The sequence below is a fragment of the Schistocerca americana genome, chromosome 10, assembly GCF_021461395.2.
Source record: "Schistocerca americana isolate TAMUIC-IGC-003095 chromosome 10, iqSchAmer2.1, whole genome shotgun sequence".
Taxonomy (NCBI): domain Eukaryota; kingdom Metazoa; phylum Arthropoda; class Insecta; order Orthoptera; family Acrididae; genus Schistocerca; species Schistocerca americana.
This window is the reverse complement of record NC_060128.1, coordinates 143,479,275-143,491,922: the sequence shown is the minus strand read 5'-3', so window position 1 is coordinate 143,491,922 and position 12,648 is coordinate 143,479,275. Positions and strand designations below refer to the sequence as shown.

General features: G+C 39.5%; 1 protein-coding gene across 1 annotated transcript in view; it reads right to left on the bottom strand.

Annotated features, from left to right (window-relative positions):
* Nucleotides 1-12,648, bottom strand: part of LOC124552612 (unconventional myosin-Ia) — a 730,641-nt gene that overhangs the window by 146,010 nt on the left and 571,983 nt on the right. The window contains exon 14 of the mRNA XM_047126936.1: nt 12,213-12,367. Within this exon, the coding sequence (XP_046982892.1) occupies nt 12,213-12,367 (155 nt within the window). The remainder of the gene's footprint in view (nt 1-12,212; nt 12,368-12,648) is intronic.

The following is a 12,648-nucleotide window of genomic DNA, read 5'->3' as shown; positions in this document are numbered from 1 at the left end:
TTTCACTAGGAAATCATGTGTCAAGATGTAAGATGTGTGATACTAACATCTTGTAACTCTCCTGAGTTCAACATCTCACTCATCATGGAGGATGCTGACTCAGATTTTAGTGCTTTCTGAATGGACTGGAGTTGATATGAGGGGTGCAGCAGCATCTTAAAAGGCCCAGAGTCACCAGTGGGTATCCTTAGTGTGTTCAACAGTAAAGTAGAGAACTATGTTCTATATTATGAGTTACCTGAAGCAAACTGTGTATAAATCAAGGAGCATCTGTTACACATAGAAAGCATAGTGTATGTACGTATGTATGTGTGCGTGTATGGGATCTCTTCTGAAATCCTTGGATCAGTTTCAACCAAATTTAGCACAAAAACACCAGGAATCATGCGTATCAGCACTGTGTGGTTTATGATATCCAATAGGAGCAGGGAGATACTGTGTTTTTCCAGATCCTGGCCTATAGCCTGCAAATCATCCGGTTTGCAGAGCAGCTTACATGTCAGGTGCAAGAAACGGTTTTCTGGGCACTGACATGTAGGCTGCCCTGCCTGACAGGTGTGTTATGTTGGAGTACAACTGGTTTACTTTATCGACCTGCTTTACATGGCAGCCTGTCTGTGAAGGAGAAATAAATGATTTCCGGGCCCCTGACATGTAGTCTTTCCTGCAAGGCAGGCATGTTGTGAGAGTAGTATTGGTTTGCTTTATTGAACTGTATTTCAGGGGCTACATGTTCCAATGAGCATGGGTGGGGACAGGGTGAGATGGATAGAGGAGGGGTGGACAGAGTGAGGGACAGGAAGAAATGGACAGAGAGAGGGGGGAGGAGGGGGAGATTCACGAGACCAACAGAAGGTGGAGACAGGTAGTGCACAGGAAGAACAGGAAGAGCAGAGGCAAAGATGGAAAGAGAGATGGAACGAAGGATATGGGAGGAGGGAGGAAGATATGGTCAAAGTAAAAAGGTGGAGGAAAAGGACAAAGAGAGGGAGGAGCTGTGGAGACAGAGAGAATGGGGGGGGGGGGGGGGGGGAGGAAGAGATAGATAGATTGGCAGATAGATACATAGATAGAGATGGTAGAATGAGATGAACAGGCAGAGGGAGGAAGCACTGGGCACAGAATGGGGGAGGAGGAGGTGTATACATGTCAAACACATATACGGATGAAACCATGGGGAAAAGGCTAGATGTACAATAGGGACCAAATGAATAGGGCAGTGCAGTTGCTAAGATACTGATCTTGAGTTTCAAATGAAAGAGTAACTATGTTCAGCCATCATGACTTGTGTTTCAATGGTTTTCCAAATCACTTAGGTAAATCGCAGATGGTCCCTTAATCAATGCCACGGCTGACCACCTGTTCTATCCTCACCGACCACCTGTTCTATCCTCATAAAGCAAGTTAAGTATTCTGTGTGTTGTTTATTGTTAGCTACTGATTTGTACTGTATTACCTTGACAATTCCTACGGCTATAATTTTCAATGTGTTAGGGTCCGCAGCTCTGATGAATTTTTTGAATGATTTCTTGAAGCCTTCAGCTGCCATTCTCTTTATTTCCTGTACAACTGTACAATTTCGGCCTTAGGCTATTTTCAAGTATTTTATGGATGATTCACCTCAAACTAATTTATGAGCATAACATGATGTCAAAGGAGCAACAACATACACAACATAACATGTTACTAAAAAATCATCCATAAAATACTTGAAAATGGCCTAAGGCTGAAATTGTACAATTGTACAGGAAATAAAGAGAATGGCAGCTGTAGGCTTCAAGAAATCATTCAAAAAATTCCTATGTCATTCTGAGAAGAGAAAATAAAATTAGATAACTTGAATGGTTGTTTAGAAATGTGTATAATAAATGCCCTAGGGCTCAATAACTGAACCCCTTCTTTTCTACTTTTGTGTTAATGAACAGAATTTCGAAGTGAATAAATGCAAAATAATCATGATTTCTAATAATATTACAGTTTTAAAAAAGGATGCAAACATTTAAGTAATGTCAATATAGTATGCCACATAATAAATCAGTAGTAGGGTACTTCACAATCAATTAATTGATGACACTGGAAATCTTTTGTCAATAGATTTGCACAATCGTAACAAAAAGAGCTCATGAACTGGTTATTCCAGTCCATGATGAACCCACAGGAAATGAAATGGTTTGGAAACAAAATTTGTACCATATGACTGCAAGTGAGATACACTGGGTGACTTGCTGGTTAGGTGAATACTAAATTAAGAAATCTGTGGATTATAAATTGGAAAAAACTGGGACAGAAAAAAAACCACTGCTTTAAACATTGGCAGTCATGTCTATTTGGTACACTGAGTCACTGACTGGCAAATGACAAAAAGGTAAAGTGTCTCCTTTGTTATTCCAGGCATGGTTCCTCAGAGGAAAATGAAATTTGGGACAAGGGCAGACACAATGGTGCAGTAGCTGAAAAGAATGACATAAATAAACAAAGAGAGGAAAATATTAAGAAGAAAACCTCTGGCTCACAGTCTGAAACTATGGATACACTCTAATAACTTGACAGCTCAAAATTCTAGTCCACGCTGGATCATTGTAAATTGTAGATTGTAAATTGCATAACCTAGAAAATCTATCAATAAGGAAAATCCATAAAACAGCGATCCAAAACGCAGTCCAGTTGAAATCCAGTAAAAAGTCAGCTAACATAAGTATAGTGTAAATGAGGTAGGGACTCTTCTAGACGGTATAGCATTTTTATATTAATATTTACATGGAAAATCATTTTTAGGTTTTTGGGCTTCCTACTTTCAAGAAATTGCAAAAAGTTAGGAAATTAAGGTGATGATACGTGGGTAAGTTGAAAGTAACAGAGGTTGTTGAGAGTTTCAAAGGGAGCATTAGGCAATGATTGATTGAAACAGGGGAAAAGAACACAGAAGAAGACAAATAGATAGCTTTGGGAGATGAAGACAGATGAAATAGTGAAAGCAGTATATGATTAAGTAAATAAAAAGACAGAGCCTAGTAAACATCCTTGTACAAGGCACGATGAAAAAAATGCAGCAAATAATTTTTTTAGCAGCAACTGCAGATGCTACAACCATTTGATTTAATTTGTCTGATACCCTTATCTGTTGAGACAGGCAGCATCAAGTTGGAACACCTTCTGACATATCAGACAGAGTCCACAGATGCTACAGTCAGGCTTAAAAGTGGAAATGAGTTGGTAGAATTCAAACAATGTTCAGAACATATATTAACCTCAAAAAACACAAGAAAACATAAAAAAGTGGCAAAAATGGTTAATTCAAACAGGTGAATAACTATTCAAGAGCATACCAAAGAACTTACTATCTAGTACAGGTCCATGCAAAGCATTTTAACCAATAATTCATAAATGAGATGAGGAGTGCAAAATTTGTTCCCCAACTTTTGAGTGATGAACAGAAGGAAAATCGTTTGTCAGTTTGCAGAGAGTTGAAGGATTGTCTTCTTTCAGCTCTGTTTGCAACTGGAGGTGAAATTGGACCTATGGGTATAGCCCTGAGACAAAAATTTAGAATTTCTGATGGAAAACCAAGTGAATCTCCTTGGCCAAAGAAGGCACATCATCCAAAATCGATATTGAGAGCACAGTGCCATTAGAGTTTGTTCCAAAGGGAAAAACTGTAAATGCCAAATTTTACAAGGGTGTGCTACAACATCTGTGACAGATGTACAAAGAAAGAGACCAGAAAAATAGGCCAATGGCTTCCTTCTTCATCACGACAACACGCCGTGCCACATTTCATTTTTGATTCACGAGTTTTTGGCAGAGGAAAGTATTCATGTCTGTCAACATCTGCCATACTCACCAAATTTAGCACCATGCAACTTCTAGCTCTTCCTAAAAATTAAAACTGTGCTTAAAGAAAAATGTTTTGTCACCATCCCTGACACTGAAAGGGCTATGACAGAGAAGCTGAATGCCCTGCCAAAAGGATGCTTCCAGTAATGGATTAAATGTTGGGATTAGTGCTTTGCTAGCCATGGACAGGACTTTGAAGAAGACAAAATCAAATTTCATATAGGCTTATTACTTTGTTCCTGATAAAATTATTCACTGTATATTTTGATCACTCCTTTTATATCACAGGAGATGCTGAATTTAAACACTGGAAGGTCCAGAGTGGAATAACAATAGTATTATGAAAAGGACAGGCTGCTACCCACTGTTCAGATGAGATGCTGAGTCGCAGACAGGCACAACAAAGAAACTGTGTACATTTAAGTTTTCAGCCAAAAGTCCTTCTTCAGAAACAAGAAACACACCCACATTTGCACAACCACAACTCACACACATATGACCACTATCTCTGGCTGCTGCAGCTGACCCCACAGTAGGGGTGTACATTGAATAAGCAGCAAGGGAAACCAAAGAAACATTTTGAAAATGAAATGAAAACTTTGACATTTTCTGATGACACTGTAATTCTGTCAGAGACAACACACTAGGAAGAGCAATTGGATGAAATGGACAGTGACTTGAAGAACAATACAAGATGAACACTGGCAAGAAAATAAAAGTCATTGAATGCAATTGAATTAAATCAGGTGATGCTGAGGGAAATCAGATTAGGAAATAAAACAGTAAAAGTAGTTGATGATTTTTGCTATTGGGCAGTAAAATAACTGGTGATAGCTGATGTAAAGAGGTTATAAAACCCAGATTGGTAACATCAAGAAAACTATTTCTGAAGAAAATAAATTTTCTAACATCAAACGCAGATTTAGGTGTTAGGAAGTGTTTTCTGAAGTTATATGTCTGGAGTGTAGCCTGTTGGATATGAAATGTGGATGACAAACAGCTCAGACAAGAAGAGAATAAAAGCTTTTGAAATGTGGTGCTACAGAAGAATGCTGATGATTAGATTGAGTAACTAATGAAGAGGTACTGGACACAACTGACAAGAAAAGAAACATCTGGCACAACCTGACCAAAAGAAAGGATTGGTTGACAGACACGTTCTAAGACAGCAAGGAATCATCAGTTTAGTTTAGGAGGGAAGTGTGGGCAGCTAAGAATTGTTGAGGGAAATCAAGAGATAAATACAATAAGTAAGTTCAACTGGTTGTAGGTTGCAGTAGTTATTCAGTAATGAAGAGGTTTGCACAGGATACGGTAGCATGGAGACCAACGAACTAGACCTCAGTCTGAAGACCCCAACAACAAGAATGTGGGGACGAAGAACCACTGGCTCTATTCCCCAATAATATCACTGCCCTACCACAGCAAGAACAACTATATCTTTGCCAGATCAGTTCTCTGTAGTTGTTTTTGGGGGGAGGAGACCAGACAATGAGGTCATCGGTCTCAGTTCTCTGTAGTACGCACTCTATGCTAAATGTATTGTGTATACACTGTGAGAATAAGAGTATTCATAGTAAGTGACGAGAGTGTGAGTGATTATTTATTGTTGTAATTACCAAACCCACTCCCCACTACCTACAGTGGTGATCCTGTTATTTTCTTTTCACCTGCATCATGAAACACTGAGCTTTACTCACACTGGCACACTGACAATCAGCGTGGGATACAAACACCACGCCGTGAAGAACACATCCCATGACGGTGCTTTATTGCCTGGTATCACTACAGACAATTTATTTGTGCATCTATTCTGTGTTCTCACCAATTCCCAGATGATATAACCAGTGCAACTGTGGTTCTTGAATGGTTGGCAATGTTTCCATTGTTTCAACAACCGCCGAACCAGGGCATCGTTACCTCTCGCCAAACTGACGAACACACTAAATCACAAATAAAGTATGATGTCATCAGTGAACATGGTGAGATGAAGCCTGCTACTCCTTTAATTAACTGTGCTACACCAACAGCAACCACACACAGTGAGCAATGGCTGCCTGCTGCCATCCCCACCTCACACCTAAGCAGAACTACTAATATACCAATCACTGACAGAGTTAATGAACTACACCACACTCATTTTCATTCTAATGTCTCAGTGTGTATCGACATTCTGTGTACAATGTACCAAAATTATGGAGACCCTCCAGATTACTGTAATTGTTGACAAACAATCGCCACCATATATAACCACCTTCCACTGCACAAAACCGATATTTATGGGTTATTGCAGACAGACCCATCCTACAAGTGACCTTCCTGTACCAGACCACGTTTTCCCATGGCCTATGACTGAACTTTACTTTCTGCACGATACCGTACATCACTCAGGTGATGTCACACTTGTTAAGGCTGCTCCACGACAACAGCCGTACTGCGCTCTGGGCTGTGCCTGCCAATTGACATCACTCAGCAAGCAGGCACACTGTGTCTACCTGCAACCGTACAGAGTTTTCACACCTCGCAACCGCAGAATATCAATATGGTGAGCCTGACTGCAATGACAACCCGTGCACCGTGGAACACAAGGAGTACCTACAACAGCTGCCATGTTGGGTGACCTACACTGATGTGCCATCTGCCACGACTGTCACCAACCTGGACCCATCCACCGTGCTACATTGCTCGGTACCCCACTACGACACCATACTGCACTATGTCAATGCACCAGCTGTGTTACCTGCACCACGTCCTGTGATAACGGTCACGACACCCGCATTACCGACACACCTACCGTGACTACCATGCCATGGCACCAGCTGCTGCCTCTATCAGCACCACCAGACAGTGTTCACAAACCTGCACCATGTACTTTGCATGATTACAACAACCTCACCGGTCCCAGCCCCTTGCCACCAGGCACATTACCACCGGCCACACACCGCGTTACATCCGCCGCCATGAAAAATTGATTCTCTGGAAGTATGGTTCGCACTCTGCGAGTGCATGGTGCAGTTGGCTGGGATCACAGATGACCACGACAAGTTTTTGGTGCTTTTGAACAACCTCCACACCAACACCAACCATCTTTGTGCACAAGGACCTCCAACCGTGTACACACATCATACTCAAGATTGACACCATCAAACCCACCCTCCATCCTGTGTACAGTTGCCTGTACAAGGTGTTGAAATGAGGGCCAAACACTTTTGATATCCTGCAAGCTGGAAAAATGATAACAGTGTCAGTGAACCACTACTCATGATTATGACCAAATTCAACAATAGACAGTTGGGCTACAGCATGGTCTCAAAGTCATTAGAGCACGCCATACCCCTTCTGCCTACAACGACACAGGAGAAATCCACTCTTTCTTCATCTGGCTACCTGGTCAAGTCAGCCCCAGAACACTTCATACCGATATAGCGATGGCTGACACCCTGGACACCACTACCGGTGAACCAACAGCCTCACCAACAATGGACAATGCACCACCAACCACCAACACCTTCACAGACACTGCCAGCTCCCCATTGGCACCGCTGCTGATGTCACAGGTTGGCTACCCTTTACAGCCACCCAGACACATTGGGGACCAAAATATGTTGGCTCTTACCATCGTCAGCAGGACAACGCATCAAGACGTACACCAGTCATCATGCTTTGTGCTCTGCACTTGTTGGGGAGAGGGTGGGGGGAGGGGTGGAGCTGTGTGGGGGCGTAGAGCCACTGACTCTACCCCTCAATAATATCGCTGCCCTACCACAGCAAGACAACTGTATCTTTGCCAGATCAGTTCTCTATAGTATACGCTCTATGCTACACGAATTTTGTATATGCTGTGAGAATAAACAGTATTCATAGTAAGTGATGGGAGTGCAAGTGATTATTTATCATCATAATTGCCATGACCGCTCTCCACTACCTACACGAATTGCAACAAAAGAACTTCCAATTAGCCAATTTTGGAAATTATTGTTTTGAATCTGCATACATATAGAAACTCAATTACGTTGTATTTATTGGAGAAAGCCGTTGAAAAGATTATGTTACAATTGAGAATCCCTTGACTCTTCAGGATGTTTCTTATCAACCAATCTCTTCTTTTAGATAAGTTGTGTCATAAGTTCCTTTTTTCTTCAGTATGATTCATTAGTTACTCTATTTACCAATCTAATGCTTAGTGTTGTTTTGTAGCATCGCATTTCAGAAGCTTCTATTCTCTTCTTGCCACAATTAGTTGTTGTTCATGTTTCACATCCGTACATGTCTACACTCCAGACATACATGTTCACAAAAGATTTCCTAACCCTTAAATGTATATAGAACTTTAAAAAAAATCATATTTTTCAGAAATGCTTATACACCTTGTTTAATGTTTTATTTATATGTAGTTCCCAGTGTAGTTTCCTTGTATTCAGTGTCACCCCCAGGTATTGGCATTGTTGGTCTGCTGGGATGCTGTCAGATCTCAGCCTGTATTGGTATCTTACAATACTCCCACTATTTGAGATGATGACCAGTTGACTCTTCTCTGCATTTACTGACATCCCATTTTCCTGGATCCAGTTTCTGATGACATCTACATATTTCTGAAAAATCTCCTTGTAAATTACTGTTTCATTAGTAACAAACTGTATGGGCATAAAATTATTATAGCATTTAAATTGTATGAAGAGCTGAGCTTGCACATGTACACTTCACTATATGAATGCATTAAGTTCAATTTATAGCTGATAAGTGGCTCTTAATGTGCTGTACTTAAAATGAAGCACAGGTCATGTGTTTCACATAGTACCAAGTCTTAGTAAAGAACCAACATGGCAAAGGGAGCAATTTGTGCTGATGATGAAGACGGTTTACAAAAGCATGCTCATAAGTGTTTTCAACATGTAATGAAGTAAGTGATTTGCCTTTCAGTGGCACAAATTCTGAAGCACAACAAGCAGTAGTTCAAAATGACTTATCTTCTGAAAGTAGTGATGAAAGTAATGGTATGATGGGTGTGTACTGACATGTGCATAATGCATTTATATTATGAAACAGACTAAGCAAAGTGAAGGGCACTAGAAAAAAAATTGGTAACGGCACTATTATCTTTCCCTTCAACATTTACAGTGAAGTTTGTGAAGATTTGTTGAATAAGTAGAGTTCACAGCCAGCCTCTGAACTATGTATATGTCAGGACACTGTTCAGACTAATATGTGATGAGACCAAAGCTTAAGCAAGAAAACAGTTGAACAATAAAAGCAGAAAAAACTAAAAGATGATGATAAGTGGCTTGAAACTGAACTTTGGCCTGGAATCTCACTGACTAGAACAGAATTGTCTTCAGTGACAAGTTCCAATTCAAATTTAGTCCCAACGACCAGTGAAGATGTGTCTGGAAATGCACCAGATAGCGACAGGATAGCAACCTGATTGTAACCTGTTGTATGGCCCAAAAACCATGAGTTATGGGCTGGGGCACTATTTCACTTCATAGCAGGACCCTTTTGGCAGCACAGCAGTATGTAGATGATATTCTATGCCCTGTTTTGTTGCCCTTCATGGCAAGCCCACAATGGCTTCATTTCAGCAAGATGATGCCCGGCCTCACATTGTGAGAGTTTCTATTGCTTTTCTTCATGCTTGCCAAACCCTACCTTGACCAACAAGATCACCAGGTCTATCCCCAATTGAAAATGTTTAGTGTGTTATCGGCAGGGCGCTCCAACCAGCTCTGGATTTTTATGTCCAACTGCACCGACTGGACAGATTTGGCATGATATACCCTAGGAGGACATCCAACAATTCTATCAGTCAGTGCCTAGTCTGCATAACAGCCAGAAGTGGACCAGCACATTACTGACTCGCTCAATTTGTGAAGCTCTTTCTCTTAAATAAATCATCCAATTTTTCTAAACTGTAATCATTTATTTGCCTGTACATGTACATCACATCCAGATAATTCCTTTGTACTGTGTCACCCCCCACCCCTTTTTGACTTACAATATACGCACCATGTAGTAAATCCTGGGATGGAGTTCATAATGAACAATATGCTGACATAAAATTTAGTCTATTCCATGATAAATTTTATATCATTATTTGAAAATCTCTATCTGCATAGGCTAATCAGAATGGATGTTAAACAGCAATGTAAAAAACTATGGATCACTAAAGTGATTAAAGTATCTTGTGAAAGGAAAAGGGAAACATATCTAGGGGCAAGAACAAGCAAAGATCTAGCAGTAATTTCACACTACAAAAACAACTCAAAATAACCAAGAAAAGTTATTAAAATCAGGGAACATGCACATGATATAAATAATTAGTAATTCTGAGAGCAGACTTAGGGCTATATAGAATGAAGTGAGACAGGAGAACCACCAGAACAAGACAACATCAGTACTGAATTGAATGGAAGGGCTGTGAATGATGAATCATAGGTAGTAAATACATTAACGGTCATTTACTAAATATAGTAGAAATTATAGTTACAAACAGTTCAAGAGAAAACTCACAGCAGCATGTTAGAAAAACAACTCTAACAAAATTCAATCATACAAATGTATCACCAACTTCTTCTTCTAGAATTCAGAAAATTATATATTCTCTCACAAATAAAACCTCACCTGGTTTTGAAACTATTTTCAATAGAGCACTAAAGATTTTCCTCCATACAACAAGCCATGTATTATCTCAAATACATACTGCATCACAAGCTCAAGGCACTTTTCCTTTGATATTAAAATATGTCATTGTTAAACCCGCCTTTAAGAAAGGTGATACAAGAGACGTCAATAGCTATCAACTTGTTTCACTACTGATGTCATTTTCCAAAATTTTTGAGAAGATGATGTATTTTACTATAGGACCCATAGCAAGAATAATATCCCCAATACATCACTGTAAGGATTTCAGAAAAGCTGTTGTACTGAAACTATCATTTACATCTTCACTCAATAAAATGTACAAGTATTAAATAACAAAATAACACCAGTTAGTATTATCCATGACCTATCAACAGAACCTGACTGTGTGAACCACAATACTCTCCAAGATACACGAAGATTTTATGGAACTGACAGTATAGTCAGCCAATGGATAATGACATATCTAACCAAAAGAAAGCAGAAAGTTGTACTTAATAATTCAGCCAATGTAATCAGGGGAGATTCTTCTGACTGGGGAGAAATCATGTAAAGGGCTCTGCAGGGCTCAATCTTAGGTCTGCTATTCTTCCTTACATATGTAAAAGATCTTCTATCTAATATACAACAAGCAGCATTAGCTATTTTTGCAGATGACACTAGTGTTGTAATAAATGCAAGCATACAGATAACAACATATGAAATGGTAAACGATGTTACTACCTCATATTTGTAGATTTAAAAAAATAAAGAAAAAAAATAAAATCAAACACTGAAAATGGTCACCATGTATCTATATTTGCAAATTAATTTGTGATGTGAATGTAAACTGAATCATTCTAAATTACTGCAAATTTATTTTGCAAATGATCCATGGATCATTAAACTAACTAATTAACATGAAGAACTGGTGTAAAACTCTACAGAATCTGTTAATCTGATTCTGGGTACAGTCTCTTTTTCAAATTGATAGTACTGAGTAATCCACTTCAGTTGTAAGTGAATTTTATCAGCATGACTAGTTTTTGAGACTATTTCTCCATCACTGGGGCTACACATCATATGATATGTCAACTGATGAGTATGGGACAGACTGGCTAGTTAACTGCAATATATTTAACTCACGCATATAAGACATTAGGATATGCCTGAACTACCCGAGAAGCACTTATCTTGCCAGATGGTGAAAAATTTTCAGTATTTATACTGTAATGGTCCATGGATACTAGAACACACAGTACGGGTCACATTTTCAATTGAACACAATTCTGCCTGTTATAAGCATTTATCCATTTTCACTTCATCTCATTATTTTTAGGAAATGTCTGAAACTTAATTCTTAAGTTACTTATATGCCTGCTGTGGTTAGTACAACTGTCAATCAGGCAGCAAAACATTATTTCTGACTTAAAAACTTACTCTAAAAAATTCTACAATGTACTGATAAGTACAGTGTAGCTCTGTACTCAATTGCCAGTTACTAATAAAAATTCATACTGCTGTAAACAAACTTGGTTTCACCCATTAACACAATTACCACACGGTATGTTATGGCAATTGTGGGCTTGTGAGCACTGGTTGGGTTCACTCTGACATCAGCATCACAGTTTGTTACTGCACATACGCCTCATGATCCCTACCGTGTATTTTTGTACCTGTGCAACGGCCCAAATTTAGCACTTCATGGTACATGTCTCTCTACCATTGCTAACTCCAACCCTCACTTTCCGTAGGAAGCTCACCTGAAGCAGTTTGGTGGCAGATTGTTGCCGGAGTTGGAAGCCGTGGCCAGGAGTTCGGGTCGTTGCCCCGCTGGCCCCTGAGATAGACGGCTGAGGAACTGCTCGTCCGTCCGCAGGCCCTCTTCGTCTAACAGGGATAGTAGCCCGTGGCTGTTCTGCGGAGGTAACAGCCGTCAGTAACAGAATGAAGAAATGTGGCAGCAATAAAATACAAAGTTGAGTGATAGCTCAAATCTACAAATGAAAAGCACAATATTTTGGATGTTCTAAAATATTAACTTATTTCCTTAATCAGCATTTGACCTGAAAGTATATCACCAACCTATGAAGTGTGTCTATAAAATAAGATACTATTGCAGTGAAACATTTTATTAAAAAAAAAAAACATTGATATTTATTTACTTTCACCCTTATTACTAGGTCTATTCAAAAAATT